This window comes from Puntigrus tetrazona, chromosome 17 (genome assembly GCF_018831695.1).
Source record: "Puntigrus tetrazona isolate hp1 chromosome 17, ASM1883169v1, whole genome shotgun sequence".
NCBI lineage: Eukaryota > Metazoa > Chordata > Actinopteri > Cypriniformes > Cyprinidae > Puntigrus > Puntigrus tetrazona.
The window spans coordinates 7,640,994-7,660,989 of NC_056715.1; the positions used below are offsets into that span (position 1 = coordinate 7,640,994).

Here is a 19,996-nt window from a genome sequence, read left to right on the forward strand (position 1 = left end):
ATTGAAAAGACGCGCCCGTGGCTCCGTTACTCCACTCATTCCTCTTGAGGATAGCGGGAGCGCGACCATGGCAGCGGCCACGCAGCAGATGTCGAGTCTGCCCAGCGGACTCCGGGTCTGTTCCACCGTACCGGACATCCTCTACCTGCCAGAGCTGGTGCGTGAACGGAATATCTGATGCTCAAAAACGGCCAAGGTTTATTATGGTCTTATCCGGTGTTTCTAAAATATCTGATAGTCTATTATAGTCTGAAACAGTGCGAGACGCTTTCAGAATTTTTTCTTTGCTTCGTCCATTTTTAAAAAAACCGTTTTCAGAATTTTTATTTTTTTTTATATGAAGTAAAAATGTAAAATGAAAATAGGAGGAAAGCAAAACAGAAACAAAACACATTTTCACCTTTACGTCTTAAAGTTTAAACTGTAAGTCAGGATATTAGCATATAATTTGACGGACGAGGCTAACGTTACTATTAGCCTACTTCATTAGAAAATGTAGTTTTGGTGTAAATATTTATAGTTCAACAAATCTGATACGTTATATGTTTTGTTTTCAAAACAGTATGTGTTTGTGTGTGCTTTTGGAGGTTCCGACCAATTTAGTTGTATTTATTATTTATATATATATATATATATATATATATATATATATATATATATATATATATATATATATATATATATATATATATATATATATATATATATATATATAGACCTGTATTTTTTTCTGTTTTTGGATGTAACTAACTGTGGGTTTCTAGTGACGAGGTCTCAGTTCAGCACCTCCACAAACATTTGACACCAAGGTTAATGAGGGACACAGTTCACCCACACAATATACGCTTGAATTAACCTGTATTGCTGGATCAAATAATGCTGTTTTTTTTTTTAAAAAAAAAAAAAAAAAAAGCAGCTTGTTTTGTGGTTCTGGTTCTTGTCTGAGCTCAGTATAGGAGTTTTGAAGGGCATGAATGTGAGCTCAGGTCATGTATCAGTCATTCAAATGAAAGGCGAGATGAGTCTATGTGTGTTAGGAGGATTAGTGGAACAGACAGAGAAAACAGAAACGTGTGAGTCTGCGTGCTTTGTCTTTGTAGTTTGCCATTTAGACACAATATATTTGATGGACGTGTGTGTGATAATATGCCTCTATAAACACACCTGGTGTTCTAACTCTGTCAGTAAAAGTAAGTGAAGCTGCACGCTATTGATTGTGAGCAATGTTTTTATGTTATTAAAAGTTTTCTTTGCTGGTTTATGCTACTGAAATATCATGACCTTTAATGACATGTTTGATTCTCGTCGTGAGAGTAAATTAATCCATGGCCATAGGTGTGTGTGTGTGAGAGAGAGAGAGAGAGAGAGAGAGAGAGAGAAATGCATGAATAATGTGTTATCGTAAGAGGAGTGTTATGCCGCATTGCATGCCGTTTAGGTTTGTGTCTGTGTGTGTTTGATAATGCACAGTTAGCCTGTCATAATCATGCCTAAACATTCTTTATTTAAAGAATTAAAAAAAAGATATGTATAAGTAAATATGAACATAAATGGATAATTTTACAATATTTTATCAAAAAATATCTATCCACTGAATGAAGCTCCTGACCAATCAGAATTGAGTATTCAGCACTGTGTAATGCATTAGTATGGGCGTCATTTATTGTTGATGAGCTATTGCTTATATAATAAACAAACTATAAATAACAGCATCATTAGGCTACCTGAAACGTATATACCCATGTGATTATTTGTGCTGGTCCGGTGAAAGGTTTGCACTATCTACAGACTCTTTATGTGAAGCGAGTTTATCATTAACAGGTGTGTTAATAAGAAAGAATGCATTAAACTACTATTTATCTAAATTCAAAGCTCTAGTCTGGTTGTGGACGGCTGCACTACGGATATGCACAAATTGCTATACCGAGTGTGTGTTTGTTTGACCTACAGGTGTTTGGAGGGCTGGTATGGATCCTGGTGGCATCTACAATTGTGACTCCAGCAAACCCTCAAGGATGGGTGATGTTTGTTTCGGTCTTCTGCTTTGTAATGACCTTCATCTGGCTCATCGTCTTCGCCTGCGGAGGGCACAAAAACAGCAGTGCCTGGGCTACAGCGGTGAGCAGAGAGCAGGCTAGCCTGTAGTGTCTCAGATTTCACCCTAAAATTATTTAGTTGACTAAAATGAAATAATGTATTATAACATGCCTTTAATATAATATAGGCTTAATATATTAACTGTGAAATTATAAGCCCCATTGTAGTAGTTGTCCAGTGTGTGTGTGTGTGTGTGTGTATGTATGGGTACATATATAATGAACTGGCTTTAATGATGTCTTCTGTGTGCAGGACTTTATTTATCACCTGATTGCCGTTATATTCTATTTGAGTGCCTCTGTGAGCCTGGCCTATGTGACCATCTCTCTCAAAGAATTCAGTATAGCATCACCAATTGACAAGTACTATAAAATCGACATTGCAGCTGTGGTAAGCACAAAATGCAGACTTTATTGGTATCCGTTGTTAACGATTACCCCTATTTTCATACGTGGGTTAGTTCATCTAATGCTCACTTCAAAGTTAATCTTGAAAGACACGTTTTGAAAATTAGATTTAGCAAATCTGATTCATTTTTCATTTCTGAAGCTGGTTTAAGTTGAAATGCTTGGCTGAAGTTTTACCCTCTCTCTCCCTCAGGTGTTCTCGTATGTTACCACATTGCTTTACTTCATTCACTGCATCCTTTCTGCCGTCCGGTGGAAATCCTTCTAATCAAATAATCTGAGCAAAAGGACATCAGTTTGACACCAATTTTTTTAATTAATTGAAAATAAACACTGGAAAATTGCTGATATTTAAATTTGAATGTCAAGGGCCAGTCCTGAGAGCTCTCTACACAGAAACACACAGCAATCAAGAATAAACCTACTTATATTTTTCATAATAGATTGTTTCAGCCTTATTACGTTTTTTAATGATGATGCATTCTTATATATTTGGGAGAAGGGAAACTTTTTGAAATGCTATCTGTAATAGTACAATGACGCTAAGTGTAGATGTGAATGAAGAAACAATGTGGGTTTTGTATACTTTCTTGTACCTTTGTAACTGATAAATCATTTTTTTGTATATTTAGCAAATACACACAATGAACAGCATAATATTTTAATAAAAGAATATGAACTGGATGAAAGTAATTCCAGAGTCCTGAATTATACATATTGGCTATATAAAAATGCATAAATAATACATTTTTATACGGACAAACACATTTAAAATAAACAATAAAAAGAAAAAAAAATCACCCCAATCTCATTAAAATGATTTGATTTCGAGTTTACTCAAAAAATAAATAAATAAAAATCAAACTTGTATATTGCATTGAATTGAACAAATAAGCCAAACCAAAACTTCTTAAATGCATCATACCTACTATAATCCTTTTTTTTTTTTTTTTTTTACTTGCATTTACTTATCAGCTAAACCAGTTATAAAAAAAATGTGTTTGTATGAAACAATATAAAGGTGTAATATACTATAGAAAGTGTTGTTCACACATTTTTTGCATTCTGCTTTTGCTAGGCATTTTTTGACTTATTGACATTTTTTCTAGATTACCATTTTATGGTGACCGTAATTCAGTCATCACTGCAGGAAACCATGCTATTTTGGATAAAAGAGTTTATCCCACAGACCAACAGAAAACTGCTAGGTTTGAAAAGTGACCTCGGTGTGAGCTGTGCTTCATACATAGCCACACAATTCATAATAAACAGCTAACACTTTAGGTGATAACATCTCACTGAAATTAAGATGCGCGTGACTTTAAACAAAACATGAGCAAGATTAATGAGCTGACACTCAAAGTGGGTTTATTGTTTATTATATGGTGCTCTTCCATTTTGTAGGTAAGTGTCTTCATACATTCACTTCCACACTCCTTATTCATGGGCTAGCGCCATATTAACACCCATTTCTGGGGGTATCTAGCACTTCAGGACCTTTACTGTGTGATGAAATGATATTTTAACAGCATAGTTCCAATCCAAGCACTTGCCTACCCAGCAAACGGTTGTCAGTTGTGCACTAGACAGTCAGCCTGCAATACTGGCTTGGCTGGATATTACCGTTCAGATCACCAGACGCTCCTTTTAACCCCAGCCCACACTGATCTCTTAATGCCCTGCTTGGTCTTCACATCAGCCCAGTGCAGACGCGTGTTGGGTACCTCGTCCACCTCTTCAGGTTCCTTACGGGCACCGAGCTGCGGTTGAGCCACCACAATGGGCAAAACTCCTTGTTCTTCCCTGAACTCCACCACATTCAGCTGCTTTTTATCAGCTAGATTCTGATGAGTCTCCTGTAGAACAACAGAGGAGTAGAAGGCAGTTATACATGTTACACACAGTTATACACGTTTATTGTGACCATATATATATATATATATATATATATATATATATATATATATATATATATATATATATATATATATATATATATATATAATTTCCAAAATGAAAACAGCCTCTCCATCATGCCATCAAGATGTAAATGAGTTTGTTTGGAACAGATTTTGCCTCATTTTTTTTTTTTAGCACAACATTTCTCCAGATCTGTTGAGATGAAGAAACTGACTCATCTATATTTTGAACTGCCTGAAGATGAGTAAAATGAGCCTCAGTTGCACTGAATATCAGAATATCAACTCAGACCATGTACAATCGCTCACCTGATGGGCCAAGCCGTGGAAGAAAGCTCTGGTGATGTTGAGGAGGTTAACTGAACCGTCTACTTTAGCATAGATATCCTCTATGCCAATCAGTTTGCACAGAGTGATTACCGCCCGATGACAATGCAGACCATGACCTGAAAGAAAGACATTTTTCTTAAAAGAATAGATGTAAGTGTGATCAAGAATACAATACAACGTCACCCTATAGATGGAAAAGGTGGAAGGTTTCTGGTCCAATCATAACAGATCCTGTCAGGTTTCATTACTCAGGTGTCAGCGTTGAGACATGGACAGAGATGGTGAGAATTTGAGTCACATCAAAGCTGGACTCAGAACTCAATTACCAGCAACCCCATCTCAAATCTGAACATCATAGTTTCAGCTCTGATGTCAGGAATGACATAAAACCATCATGACTCAATGGATGTGAAAGAAAATCTGATACTATGTGCAGGTACAGTTCTGGAATGTGTTTTTCAAAAGCATAGCTAACATATTCTTCATTGCTGCTTTTTGCAAATGCACACCTGGATAGCAGCAAAATACTTCCATGACTCTTTGAAATGACAATTTGGCATATTTGAATTTCGTCAACTTACAGTAAGACATTTACAGTAAGACCTCAAAATTCAATCCAATGAGGCCACAGGAGATGTACATGAATACTACGTCAAAAGAGCAGAACAGACTCGGATCTGAGATGTGGTACGTGGCTGTGCAAACACACACCTGCAAAATCTTATTTCAAGAAAAAATGTATTTGCAAAACAGATCTGTTATCAAGAAAACTGTCATTGTGTGTAAGGTTAAGCCACTTACCTCTGTTCTGTTTCTTCATTCTGAGCGTGGTCCTTTTAAATGTAGACTCCATGTCATGATATACTGTGCATGACAACAGAAAGATAATAAAGATTACAAATTAACAACTAATGCAAAAGACTGTTCTTAAGGAACACTTGTTTTTAAATTTTAAAAAGTGTGTTATTGTGTTGTGGAAGCTGTGATACATAAAAATCTGTCTTACTTTTGATCAATTTAACACATGCTTGCGTTATTTAGTATTAATATTTTAGTAAGTCAATTTACCTCTCTGAAATAAAGTTATTCAGAGGAACAGTCATTTCTTTGCATCACTGTAGCTTTGTAACATTGTAACAAGGCTTTTAAAAATACAAATACCTAAACATGGAAACTATATATTATGTAAATGATTAATTCTGTGACACAGTAGAACGCTTGTCTGAAACGGCACACATATACACCTGAGATTTACGATGTCTGTTTGTTATATGATAGTCAGTGACGCACGTGTGTAACACTTGCACAAGCACAGTACTAAGTGACTCACTGGTATGGTTGTTGTATCTCTCAATGTAGTAGAGATAATGCATGGCTCGGTTTTTTGCCTGTAAAACAAAGCAGCATTTTTAATGTCAAGATGATTTCACTGTAACCTGATCTGGTAGCTTTAACACAAACTCTAAAGGTTCAGATCTTGTAAGTGTGTTATGGGAACTGAGGAATTATTGAGCTCACAGCCCCGTTCTGTCATTATTGTGCCCTTGAGCAAGTCATTTAACCTCAGCTTGCTTCAGGGGGGAATCGTGCCTGCAGTTAGAGTTTGGTATGTGACTTTGGGTGCGTGTAAATGAGTTTGCATGTGACCGTGGCTTACTTTTCTAAGTGCGGTGTTCTTGTCTGCTGCTTTCCCCAGTGCAAATCCTGCAGAGAAGTGAATAAAACAGCCCATTAACACTGATAATGGCCATTGTGTGCTTTCCAGCCACATATTAAACTACTGAATAGATCCATTAACTCCAGATCAGAAATGGCCTTCTTTGGAGGCAACTAGTTAAGATCTAGATTAAAGCATTTAGCCTTCAGAGAAATTGCATTAATTGTGTATATGTGTTACTGTATTTACCTGCGGCTCCATTTCCGTTGCCCACAGCGACCAGAGCACTGATGGATTTCTTCCTGCTCTCTTTGGCTGTGACGTTAAACACACTCTTGAGCTGTCAAACAAACACCAAACATCACACATGACTCCCAATAACTGCAGGAAATCACTTTCTGTATGTGTGTTTCTTTTAAGAAACCACCAGGAGGCAGTACAAACCCACTGGAAAACAATAACGCGCTCCATTGGAACATCTCAAATACTGCAGTCATTGTCACACACACACTCACACACACACACACACACACACACACACACACACACACACACACACACACACACACACACACACACACACACACACACACACACACACACACACACACACACACACACACACACACTCTCTCTCTCTTTCTCTTTCTCCTCAGGCTGCAGATGTGTGTGTAATTGCACAGCATAAAGTACTTGTGCAGAATAAAAGCTTTCTTGCTCCTGCTACTTACTGCAATCTGTTATGTAACGTTTGCTGTAGGAGTATTATTGATATGATGAGATCTTTGTGCTGAAAGAAAAAGCCACCCACTGGCAAGAACTAAACATGTTCAGGGGAAGTTACAAGGTGGATTTCAGTCTATTCAAAGAGCTCAAACACAAAAGTTACACAGCTGATTACATCCTAAACCAGCAGTCAGCAACCCTTTGAAGTGCCTTATCCTGTTTCATTATAATATTCAAATGCCAAAACATACTCGTCTCATTCTACAGAGAGCCGCGCTTTAAAACAGCGCCTGCGGTAATGTCTCCTCTTTTAGAAAAAATGTATTATTCTGACAGAAAAAAGTACATTACTTAAAGTGCTACTGCACAGATCATTTGGATTGTTTGGGTTTCATTCAGTTCTTCACAAATAAAAAAATACGGTTATGTGAGGTTAAGGATTAATGCAGGTAGGTTTGCATGTAAAGACAAGGGAGTACATATGGGAGGAACAAGTCTTTAATTTTTCTTGCTTATGCCAACAGTTACACATGCATGATTGACAAATGGTCCTAAATCTTCAGGATAATTGAATTTCACTTTTTCAGGTGCACCATTTCTGTTTATCAGTGATTTTTCCCCCCAACCTTTTTGGTCATTTTCAATTACAGAATACGCCTGAATGTCTCATAATTACATAGAATTACATAATTGAAAAATTATACTACATTCAAAAGTTTAGGCTTAGTAAAATGAGACTCGGAACCAGCAACTGAAGGTGAACTATCTCTTTGATGGATGCTTGTTGAAAGTAAACATTAATTTCTTTAAAAATAAATAAATAATACTGACCTAAAATGACAAATTACACAATAAGGGTAACATATTTTTAGACTTCGTCACAAATATTGAGGTATCTACTGCATAAATATTTTTTTTTCTAAAATCCAAGATAGTCTTGGGGTGCAGTCTTAAACCCATATTTTACGTATATTAACAGAAAGAAAAATCACCCACAACCTCATCCCAGGTGGAGAACCTCTTGTATATGCAAATCCACTGAAACACACATTAGTTGACTGATCAATACATTCACAGGGATCACAAAAGGTTATAACGTCTGACACTTTCTCTAAGATCCACCTCAATCGCTCCCTCGGTTTCTAAATCCCTGAGGTCTCAGTTACAGGACAATGCACGGTTCTGTTGAAAGCACTAAATAAAAATGATGATGGGGACAAAACGAAGAACAATGTTTACTTAAAAAGAGAGAGGAAGAGTTGGGTGGGGAACTCCCACCTGCATTCTGTCAGTGTGATGCTGAAATACGTGCCATCTGTTCAGACCGCTTACACAAGCGCGCGCACACTTCAGCCTTCTTCTGAAGAAAACCCGAACACAAACGGTTCCAAACAATGACAGAGGTTTGTATAGACACGCATGCACATCTGCTCATTAGCTGTACTTGGTCTCGGTCATGTCATTATGCAATCACTGTAACCTTTATCTCAACCTGCAATTATCATTTAAATGAAACAACTCCACCTCTGCAGGCTGCTCAGGTACAAAAAAATTGCATATGTTTATCTCTGCTGATTAGCTATTATAAATGTATCACAGTCTCACACCAAAGATACAGTGTCAAACATATTAGTTGGCAGGACTGTTAAATCAAATTTTTCAAACCCCCTTTGTAATTAAAGCAATTTTATTTTATTGTTACTAAATAGGGGTATCGCACCAATCATTTTGGATGTTTTTAATACCTACTGAAGAGAACAACACATAATAAGCACGCACAACGTGAAACTGTGTGTGTAGTGGAAAAACAGTGATCTGATTTAAGGGGAAAATATAAGCACATGACGTCAGTTGTGGATCTGTGCATTAAGTGTAAGTGTCTAGAAAGTAAACTTGACCACAATAGAAAATATAATTACATAATAAAATGTGCCAACACTACCATCTAAAATATGCTTACACAAATGTAACTAGTGTAAAATGCCAACACGCTGTAATTCTAGTCTAAAATACACCATCATAATATAATTACAGAGTAAAAATAAACAATTTAACCTTGACTAATGCAAAATACAAAAATATTAAGTAACTAATTGCAGTGTATTAGGCAAATACAATTTATCTACAATGGAAAATGACAAAATGTAACTACAATGGAAAATATGTCCACAGCGTAAAATACGCCAACGCAATACAACTATGGTGTAAAACACTCCAACTAGGATTGTGACCTTGCCAGTTAATGGACGTGAGACGAAACTGGTAATACAGGTATATACATTGTGCTATTTAAAATATCTAATAACTTACACAAAGTTTAAATAGGTATACAAGCTCAAATCAGAGGAACAAATATGCTAATTATGAAACTTATAACATTTATTAGCAAAACGAGTAATAAAATAAGGAGGCATAAACCTCTATAAAAAAATAATAATAAAAAACACAGTTTAAATAAGACAAAAATCAGCTAAAACCGTGGAACCAAATAAATGAGAAACAAATGGGTTTTTTACTAGCATTATCACTTAGATTGATGGCAGAAGTCAACAGGCTTTTCAAAACCCAAAATATTTCAAGAGGTGCTTTTGCATTTCATTTTGAAACTTTTCCGTCATCATCTTGTCTTTTTCACCTCACTTATCTTGTCAGTCAGCTTGACTCACTCACGCGTTAAAGGAAATCTGATCTGTGCGTGACTGCCGTTAGTTCAGCTCAGACACGTTCAGTTTTAATGGTCTGTTCTCACATCGAACTGAATTATTTTTATTATTATTTTTAAAAAAAGTCATGGTGTCATGGTGATGCCGGCCTGCCCTTATTTTGAAGCACCATAAATCATATATATCCATCATAAAACTAACCTATATGCCTTCCGAGGGGGGTTAACACGTGTTCTAAAGCAGATTGATGGGTATTTGAAAATAAATAAATAAATAAATAAAATTCTATTTTTAAAATTGTAACTCAAATCACTGACTTCTGGCAATGGCTGTATGTGTGTTCATATGTTTCTCGAGTTCCAGTTTCTAAATAACCTCTGACTTGATCTGCATTCGTTCTTAAGTAATCTTTTTCAATCCTAGTTTTTCTTTTAAATAATTACTTACATTAAGTACAGCTCTATCTAGTTTGTCTATTCTCTTCTGAGCTCATGCTACGAATATGGCTTACATCAGCAGTCAGAAGTCAGCCAAGCAGCCAGAACTCGACTCTCTCGTGAACGCGCATACAGCCATAGCTGGAAGTCATTGATTTGAGTTATAATTTAAAAAATAGAAATATAAAAAAAGAAAAAAAAAACTGTTTATCTCTAGGGGAGTTGGAAAATGAGTCTATTATCAAAAATAGTGGAGAGTTCCTTTAAAAGGAACATGCTCTAAAAATAGTTGCTTAAAACATTTTATAGGCTTTTCATTAAGACTTCAAAGAATCATATCAACTTGTGTAAAATGGGCATCGCAAGACATTTAATTACAGTATAAAGTAGGGCTATACAGAATAAAACTGAAATCATCACACTGCAATTATAAAACCGTGCTGCACTTTACGTAAAAAACATTGCTGCATGTTTCATTGTGAAGCAAGGCACTATTCTTTTACAGCTCGTGATCCAGGGTTTTGTAAATCAACAACGTAAACAGACCGTAAAGCTTGTCGACAATGTAGTCAAGTTCACACTGTAGTCAATTTCACAGTGTAAAACATCTAATAATTAGTGTGACAACAATATTAAAATAATAATCTTGACTAGGCAATGCAAAATTGTGTGTAAAATACAAAAAATGAGAATGAGATCATTTAATCATTAAAGACATGATAAACTGCAGATGGCCTAAAACTCTAAAAGTCTTCCTCTTGCTTTAATCTATCTCCATAACCATTACATCTTTTTATCACTCTCCTCTAACTATCAGCCATATCTCTTGCCCTCCTCTGTCTGTCTCGCTCTCTCAGTCTTGCTCATGCATCATCCACTCTAGAGCACTATGGCTCTCTTCCCTTTCTCTTGGCAGACGTCGCGTGTCCTTGGGAGAAGTTCTTGAGTTTACAAGAAATATTTGGCTTAATTAATGTGGCTTTATAAGTACTTGGGCTCTTTCAGACTTTCCTCGTACCTTCTCTAGGACACCCAGAAGACAGCAGTATGAAGAGAGGGAAAAGAGCGCTACTTAAAACGCAAGCCTGATAATGTCACCAAGCTTTTCAGAAACACTTCAAATTAATCTGCATCCACAGAGACGGAAGTCCTGGAGAACCACAAATACTCTTCGTTTCTGTGTAAGCCCTCTAGTGTGTCTGCACTGGGTTATCTCATAAGCTCTCGGGGAATGTGAGGACAACGCGCCGCAATGTGCCCGATCACATGCGATATACTGTTGTCCAGACTCAGCACTAATGTGCTGGGTACTGCAAAAGACTGAGGGGATCTGACTCACAGTCTGTGGTGGTTTGTTCTAGTCACTATTACCAGCGGCCCTAAAATGTCAATCAAAATGACAGGGCGAGAGAAATGGAGACAGACAGAGCGACATAAGTGTTCAGTTCAAAACCCAGCGAGCTGTGTTTATAGGCAGCATTTTAAGGCATCACAGAGATTCTCCTGAATTCTGTTCCAAAGGTTAGGTAACTGAATGTTGTGGCCTGCTAAGAAACATTTTGGCAGCACTGCATAAAACTTTTGCAGAGACAGCAATTCTATAATGTATGATTACATGCTCAGTGGAAAAAAACCTCAAGGTGAATTTAATTCAGTTTTCAGTTATTTGTTATTTTTTTATTTACTTTATATATTTTATTTCTTATTAATAATTATTTAAAAAAATCTACATTTAAATAAATATTGTACATAAGAATTGTATTTACATATAATCCTGCTAATAAAATAAAAATCAATGTTTTCCACAAAAATAACAGTTTTCAACACTGATAATAATGAGGACTATTTCTTGATGTTCCTAGCAAGAATCATGTGGCACTGAAGACTGGAGTAATGGGTGCTGTAAATAAATTACATTTCAAAATATATTAATATTAATAGATAAAAATACAAATATTAAAAAGTAATGTAATAATATTTCACAGTATTTCTGTGAAAATTTTGATACATGCAGTCTTGGTGAACATTTGTAAATAGACAATTCAAACAGCAAAAACATTTTTTATTTTATTGTGTTTTAAATAATTTTTTTAAACCCAATCAAAATAACCCAACTGCAGTTTGATTGAGATTAGCTGGAATGCAGTGTAAAAAAAAAAAATCCTTCTTGGTCTGCCTTAGTGTGTATGATGTACACAGTTCCTGAGCGTTCCGGGTCATTTACGAGGTTCATTTCTATTAAGAAACTGATGTCCCAGACTACTGCGTGTGTAGGCAGTAGGCAATGAGGCAGCTCACTAGGTTTTGGAACAGAGCTAATGAGAGCGAGAAGAAAGCAGATCAGTTCACCTAAATCATCAGCCTTCTATTTGATTTCTTGCAGCGTTCAGATACGAAAGAAAAAAACTTTGGCTGTAAACCTGTCCACTTCTTTGCCAACAAAGCTTTATGGAAATGAAACAATCAGAGGACAAAAGAAAGACAATATGGAAAATGCAGTAAAGTGAAAGAGAGACGGGGACTCGAGGTGAATTGCTGTACTGATTTCCATTCTAAACTCAGCAACATTTCTGCCAAATGAGTCTTGTGGTGCCAGCCAGGGGCTCTATACAGAGATTTGTTTATCAAACGTTCATTGTTGTGTATAATTAGATAATTCTCCAGACACTCCACACTACATGGTAATTTTGTGCTGAGCAGATTTTGTGCCCCGACTGCCTCCAATTTAGGAGTTCAAGAGAGTGGTTTCAGAAGCTCTGAGATACACACATGCAATCACATTCACAAGGGAGATACACACAAACACAATTCTCTCTTGAATTCAAAAATGATAAGATGCCGTATCTCCAAAGCGCATCTCTTTGACATCATCACAAACACACTAGCTCTGTTCCAAATTTGAGTCGCCACCTTCCTAGGTAGCATTTTAAGGTCTTTTCCCAACATAAAGACTCTTTCCAAACAGTAGGCGGCAAAAATTCATTTTGGCAAGTCCAAGGCAACACACCATGCAGCCTTTGTGGATTAAGCAATGCAAAATGCATTATGACGACCTCAGTAAAAACAACCCAGGGAAAAACTCAGCTTAAATTGCGATTTTATTCCTCTAATGGCAAAGCTATTTTCAGCAGCCATTACTCCACTGGTCAGAGTCACGTGATCGTTCAGAAATCATTTTAATTTGCTGATTTACTGCTCAAATCACTGTTTTGTGGAAACAGTGATTATATTTGATCATATATTTAGTTTGTTTTTATTATAGTATACTTTACAGTCTCTATATGACACAGATTCTCTATAAGACACAAGTTTCTTTATGTCACATTTTATTAACAGTTTCTTGATAAATTTTAGTATTCCTTAATTTTTTTTATTAAATATTAAATACTATATAATAATATAATATAGTCAAATTCTATGTAGACTATTCAAATATGACATTTGTACTCACCTCTATCACACGTGAATCAAAATCTTCATATGTTTCTAAAGGAAAAAAAGGACAAAGTAAAAAAAAAAATTATAAACAACAACAAAAAAAAAAAAAAAACACCAAAGGTCATCAGCACAGGATGAGATAGCTAAAAATGGCTCACACATCTTATTTGTTTTTGATCAGGGACAGCAAACATGTTAAATGAGATTAGGTGAGTGGTCTGTTATGACCTCTAACCCCAGGGCTCTGTGGTTGCCGCAGTAACTCATTACAGGTGTTTCATTTTGCCAGCGAGAGACAAGCATATTTCCTCGATTTAAAGGAGGGGGTGTTGCTGTGGTGACTCAGGGGTGAGAAGTTGTTGGAGCAGATCTAGACATAATTTGGACTCCAGGCCTCACCGTCGCTGGGCAATCCATCACCACGACTACCAGAGATTGCACCAACATCCCTTTGGCCAATCAGACGACAGGAAATCTATTCGCACGGTAAGGTGGTGAGCGGCAGAACAGAGATGAACAGCCGTGTAAATAACAAGGAGATTGCACTTTCTGCATCTCGTTTCGCTGTATTTGAGTGTGTGTGTGTGTGTGTGTGTGTGTGTGTGTGTGTGTGTGTGTGTGAGAGAGAGAGAGAGAGAGAGAGAGAGAAAGAGAGAAAAAGAAAGAGAGAGAGAGAGAGAGAGAGAGAGAGAGAAAGAATATGAAGCAACCAAAGTATGTAGATGCAGGTGTTGCACTATACATTCTACTACGTTTTCATGAATCTGTTTGACAATCCATTATAAATCAATTATATAGCCATGCATCTCCTTAACCAAGTGTTGTCAGTAAAATAAGACAAATCAAAGAGCTGTCCCACACACAAACACACCTCCGTTGGGCCCTGGATCTGGCGGACCCAGACTGATCCCACCCCAGGAAAAGCCGCTCCAGCCCCTCTCCTTCTTTATCTTAGTCTTCCTGCGTTTGTCCCATTCATCTCGCTGGCGTTCCAGGGCTGCTGTCACCTCCTTCTGCTCTGCCTGTCCTCGTTGTGATAGTTTCTGAACTGACCCATCTCTATACAATGCAGAATTCAGACCAGGCCACAGGTAGCCAGCACGACCTAAAGAGCACACATTACACACATTATTATCGGTTTCTACCTGGTTTAAGTAAAGCCTGAAAAAGTGAGTGTGAGTGAAGAGAGAGAGAGAGAGAGAGAGAGAGAGAGAGAGAGTGAAAAATAAATTGATAGATTCCCCTGAGGTCTTTTTAAAGGATTAGTTCACTTTCAAATTAAAACTTTCTGATAATTTATTCACCCCCATGTCATCTAAGATGTTTATGTATTTCTTTCTTCAGTCGAAAAGAAATGAAGGGTTTTTGATTCAAACATTCCAGAATTTAAATCCATATAGTGAACTTCAACTCCAGTGCAGCTTCCAAGGGGCTATAAACGATACCAGACGATAAATAAGAGTCCCATCTAATGAAACAATCAGGCATTTAAAAATAAAAATGTAGATGCTTTATGAACACAGATGTTCGCCTTGCTGTTCCGCCTTGTGTGTAATACGTCATTACGATGAAAAGGTCACATTTCACGCTAACAGAAGTATCTAATCTATGAAAATTCACAATTTGCCCATTTTAAACAATAAACTGACAGAGACATTTGAATGTGTGAACATTCAACATTGTTTAAACAGTCCTCGTCCATTTTTGTAAACAGTGACTCTGTACGTCCACCTACAACGTAATGACGCATTACACACAAGGCAGAACGGAGCATGAGTGTTCATAAAGCATATACATTTAATTTAAGTGTTTTTTTGTTTTGTTTTTATTTTAAATGGCCCATCGTTTCGCTAGATACGACCCTGATTCATCGTCTGGTATTGTTTCTAGCCCTTTCAAGCTGCTTTGAAACTTTAATTTTGACCTTCAACCTTTTGGAGTAAATTGAAGTGCACTCAATCCTGGAATGTTTTTAAGAAAATCCTCAATTTCTTTTCGACTGAAGAAAGAAATACACAAACATCTTGGATGGCGTAAGGGTTAGTAAATTATAAAGAAATTTTAATTTAAAAGTGATCCTTTAAGTGAAAGTAATTCATGCCTGTGGGGCTCTGTGAGCAATGTCAGCTTAGGAGAAAGATACAAACCTCAAATTCTTTCTATTTCAAATAAATGTTTTTTTGCACTTTCTATTCATTAAAGAAACCTGAAAATTATCATGATTTCCACAAAATTATTAAGCAGCCTCTTACATTAATGATTACAGATGTTTCTGGAGCACCAAATTAGCATATTAGAACAATTTTTAAAGAGGTCTGACACACTAAAGACAGGAATTCACAGGAATTTTTTTTTTAAATACTGAAACAGTTATTTTAAATTGCAATAATATTTTATAATATTATATTATAAAATCTCCTCGCCCCAAATTGAAATCATAATCAAATGTAAATATGATTTTTTAAAATTATGTTTATTCAGTTATGTTGTAGGTACAAGAAATAAAATTGTAAAAATGAGGATGTACCTTCTCCAATGTTCTGGCCTCGGTTGAGATCTTTTCTTATTCTACGTTTGGTTCTCTTCCCTCTTCCTTTTCTGGCACTGGCCTCCGCTACTACTCCCCGCCAGAGCTCATCAGCTGTCACTAAGGGAATAAATGAATGTCAATAAGTCACACACACCTTCAATCACATCGCTAATACAGTCTACTGGACTCACACACACACTAATAAGCTGAAGAATGAATAATAACCTGTGTATTTAAAAAACGACTGCACAGTACAAAAAAAAAAAATTCCAGCTGTTGGTTTTACCCTGAAATGATGTGAACTTTCATCTATATTCTGTGTGTGTGTGTGAGTTTAGAGGGGTTGGGTAATCTGGGACGTTGGGAGTTGTTTGATGTTGTTCTGATTTAATTAGGACTTAATTAGATGAGACCGAGAGGCCTGCCAGGCTTAATGAAGCATCCGATTTCAACAAAAGCAGTTCAAGAAATATCATAATTCTATCTGACAACCAAACATCCCCAATACACACTGAAGCTCACAAACCAAAGCATTCAAACACACACACACACTCGTCCGTACATGCAAGCACACCATCTGCAAGAAAGTCGCTGAAGGCACATGCCTATGCAGTTTTTAAAGTTGAAAAATAAAAAAAAGTTTTGGATGGTTTTCTTTATAACTGCATTATTTCCTGAAGCTTGCACTATTCAATGAAGAGGTGTTACATCACAAGGAGCAGATCCTAATGAAAGCAGACAAACAAAAGAGTTGGGGGGACAACAAATGTTGCATATATTAACAGAAAAGGGCTTAAAAAGCAGATGTTTTTTGTTTAATTTGTTCAAATTAAAAGTCTTATTTATAGTCTGATTTCACGCTCCAGCAAAAACAGTTGGTGACTCTACAAAAACAATTTCTGTCCTTTACTTCTACAATATTCTCCATACCAACAAGATTTTTACAAGGAATCAAAGCATGCATAAACCCATTCCCTACAGTATTTACACACACCAATCATATATGAAAATAAATATTAAAAAACACCTAAAATAAGCATTAATATTTTTTATTATTTATATGCTATTATATTTTACTATGTAGTGGTATTTGTTTTTAATATTTCAGTTATTTCAGTGACATTTTGATAAGTTTTTAAACTAACATTTTTATATATTCAGCTTTTTCAATTAACAATAGTATTAGTTTTAGCTAATAATAATAATAATAATAATAATAATAATAACATTACTAATAATAACCCTGAACTGCACGCCAGTGCTATACTCTTGTTCAGTGACATGAAAATAAAATAATACTACATTGAGTGTTTCTGTATTGCTTATTGAATGCTTTACTCATGTTTTTGCAGTAATTTAACATCTGTCAATTATTTTCATTTAATTTCTAAACCTAAATTTATTTAGTAATTCTTTATTTAATGTAATTAAACAACATGTGATATTATCTTATGTTATATCATTTTAATAAATTTACAGACCATCTTAAAATGTTTGGTAAAAAATTTCTAAATTTGTGCTGATTTTTTTGTTAATTGTTAATTTGTCAACTGTCATACAGCAGATTAAAAAACATTCACAGTACAGTCTCTGCAGTCATAATTCCCTCTGGAGCAGCTTGAGGTTAAGTACTATATTCAAGAGAATAATGCTGAAAAGAGATCTCATAAACTCGGTGCTCAAAATATTGAGTGTCAAACCTTTGACATATGGGTTGCCAACCCTGATCCCTAAGCAATAAAGCGCCATCTCTCTAGGACCTTGACTGACACTCACTAAAAATCAAACAAAGCATATCATAACTTCTTACATTTGTTGAAGAAGCTTGAATGTCTGTTCTGCTGCAGGGTGGCAGAGACTGGAGCATACTGGGGAGGACTGATACGTGCCAAATGGGAGAGGTGAGCAGCGCCCCCTAGAGCTCTCAGACCTCCGACACCTGTTGACAAGAGATAGAGAGAGAGGACAGGAAAACAAAAAAGGACAAAACAACAAAAAAACAAAAAAAAATGATATGATATATACCATTATACAGGTCAAAACCAGATGCACAGAATCTATTTTACTTACTCTAAACATACAAGTATAGAAGTCCAGTTAAGTGTATTCTTTATAATATCTAATAAACATTGCCTCCATGTCAGGGGTCACCAATTTCGGTCCTGGAGGACTGGTGTCCCTGCAGAGTTTAGATCCAACCCTAATCAAACATACCTAAAGCAGTTAATCAAGGTCTTACCAGGTATACTTGAAACTTCTAAGCAGGTGTGTTGAGGGAGCTACACTCTGCAGGACAACGGCCCTCCAGCATCAAATTATTATATTAATAAATAAATAAATACTGTTCATTAAACCACAACAAAAACTCACACAATTCACAATTCCGATCTGAAATAAAGATATTTAAAACATGAAATTGTGCATGAGTGATAACAACAACAAAAAGTTCACATTAACATGAACATCACATGCTTCACATATCAGAGGTAAGTGTGACAATTTACTGACAGCTATTACAGAGATGTCTATAGTGGTTAGGGCAGACATTTCGTGCTCTCTATACGAGGGATAAATCATTTTGAGAGTGTTTTTTTATGAGGCAAACCATCACATTTTGTCTGCTCTGACAGGCACTGCTAGCATGTTGACACTAGCTTTAATTTTAAACCTCTTAAATTCTACACATTATTTACATGGAGCTCACACCAATCTTAAACACAACCGCCGATAGAGGTAAAAACAAGTACAAATTTAAAAAAGAATTATTAAAAAATGCACCTTCAAATGACAACCGGAGGACAGAGCACAGCCTTGTGACCGCCGCCATGTTTGGATGCTGAGGGGTCCTTGCGCGCCAGGCGTGCTGCCCAAACCTGTGCCTGAGCAAAATTACAAGATGAATTCGTTTATCGCTGATATACTATAATGAATAAAGTGATATATATGTAATCATAAATACAGAGATATGTATTATAATTTATTTATGCAAGGACTATATAATACATTTCTTTACTACTAATACTTATATATAGCTTCTTTATCTCCACAGTGATCACACTGAGTAGGTTTTTTTTTAACAAGGCGTCAGTAGTAGTTTAGTAGTAGATAGATTAGTAGTAGCCTATAGCTTCTATGTAATATTTTATAGAATAACACATAGCCTGTTAGTATTGCTTTTAGACATGTACGGCTACAAATGAAAAATAAAAGTGAGTGTTTTAGGGTGAAGTATTTCAAAATCTATTTTATGGCTATTTTAAGTACGTTAGACCTGCTTTAGTGTAATTTAGGAGGTTTTAGCCCACGCATGCAATTACCCTATCAAATGAAATCTTTCATTGAAGAGCTGAGGGCTATGATCTGGAGCTCTCTCCAGGGCACACACTGATGTCTGTGCTGTCTTCTGGGACATTACACCCATCTGCGCTCTGGCTGATACAGCACTAGACTGGAGGAATGACACCTGTGTGCTCAGTAGAGCCTAGCCTCATATCCTTTAATCATCAGCTGCAGTTAGACTGTGTCTTGTTCAGGCTGCATCAGAATCACAAGAGAATCTGCTGATCATAAAGAGGAAAAGAGAGGGAGGATATTAAAGGAAATGAGAGGGGTAAGAGGCTATGCCACGTTCCACTTCTTGTAGGACATAAAGCAGTGTATTATAAATATCTGATCACTAGAAAAGGCCTTTTATAATACATTTGTGACTCAATTACCTGTAGTATGATTATGAGGTTGCACATTAAAATGACATTCAGATATTACACAAATACAGAAATACTAATAAAGCAA

At 36.2% G+C, this 19,996-nt stretch overlaps 2 protein-coding genes across 2 annotated transcripts; one reads left to right on the top strand and one right to left on the bottom strand.

Moving 5' to 3' along the window:
* Nucleotides 1-2: 2 nt before the first annotated feature.
* Nucleotides 3-3,188, top strand: malb (mal, T cell differentiation protein b). The gene is made up of 4 exons (XM_043263199.1): nucleotides 3-157; nucleotides 1,951-2,118; nucleotides 2,350-2,487; nucleotides 2,698-3,188. The coding sequence occupies exons 1-4, from the start codon at nucleotides 68-70 to the stop codon at nucleotides 2,770-2,772; spliced, it is 471 nt and encodes a 156-aa protein (XP_043119134.1). The 5' UTR covers nucleotides 3-67; the 3' UTR covers nucleotides 2,773-3,188.
* Nucleotides 3,189-3,866: 678 nt separating this feature from the next.
* mrps5 (mitochondrial ribosomal protein S5) lies at nucleotides 3,867-19,078 on the bottom strand. Its single transcript, XM_043263198.1, has 11 exons — nucleotides 18,983-19,078; nucleotides 18,015-18,143; nucleotides 16,202-16,321; nucleotides 14,546-14,779; nucleotides 13,688-13,722; nucleotides 6,660-6,750; nucleotides 6,411-6,457; nucleotides 6,084-6,141; nucleotides 5,555-5,617; nucleotides 4,733-4,869; nucleotides 3,867-4,360 (listed from the first exon to the last, which is right to left on the bottom strand). The coding sequence occupies exons 1-11, from the start codon at nucleotides 19,029-19,031 to the stop codon at nucleotides 4,136-4,138; spliced, it is 1,188 nt and encodes a 395-aa protein (XP_043119133.1). The 5' UTR covers nucleotides 19,032-19,078; the 3' UTR covers nucleotides 3,867-4,135.
* Nucleotides 19,079-19,996: the final 918 nt, after the last annotated feature.

Excerpts from the sequence above, each read along its gene's own strand:
- malb (XM_043263199.1), top strand. The coding sequence starts at position 68 with ATGGCAGCGGCCACGCAGCAGATGTCGAGTCTGCCCAGCGGACTCCGG. Across the intron at positions 158-1,950 it reads TCCTCTACCTGCCAGAGCTG|GTGTTTGGAGGGCTGGTATG; the intron begins GTGCGTGAACGG and ends TTTGACCTACAG. Across the intron at positions 2,488-2,697 it reads AAATCGACATTGCAGCTGTG|GTGTTCTCGTATGTTACCAC; the intron begins GTAAGCACAAAA and ends TCTCTCCCTCAG.
- mrps5 (XM_043263198.1), bottom strand. The coding sequence starts at position 19,031 with ATGGCGGCGGTCACAAGGCTGTGCTCTGTCCTCCGGTTGTCATTTGAA. Across the intron at positions 14,780-16,201 it reads AGGCCAGAACATTGGAGAAG|GTCGTGCTGGCTACCTGTGG; the intron begins GTACATCCTCAT and ends TGTGCTCTTTAG. Across the intron at positions 6,751-13,687 it reads TTGATTCACGTGTGATAGAG|CTCAAGAGTGTGTTTAACGT; the intron begins GTGAGTACAAAT and ends TTTGTTTGACAG.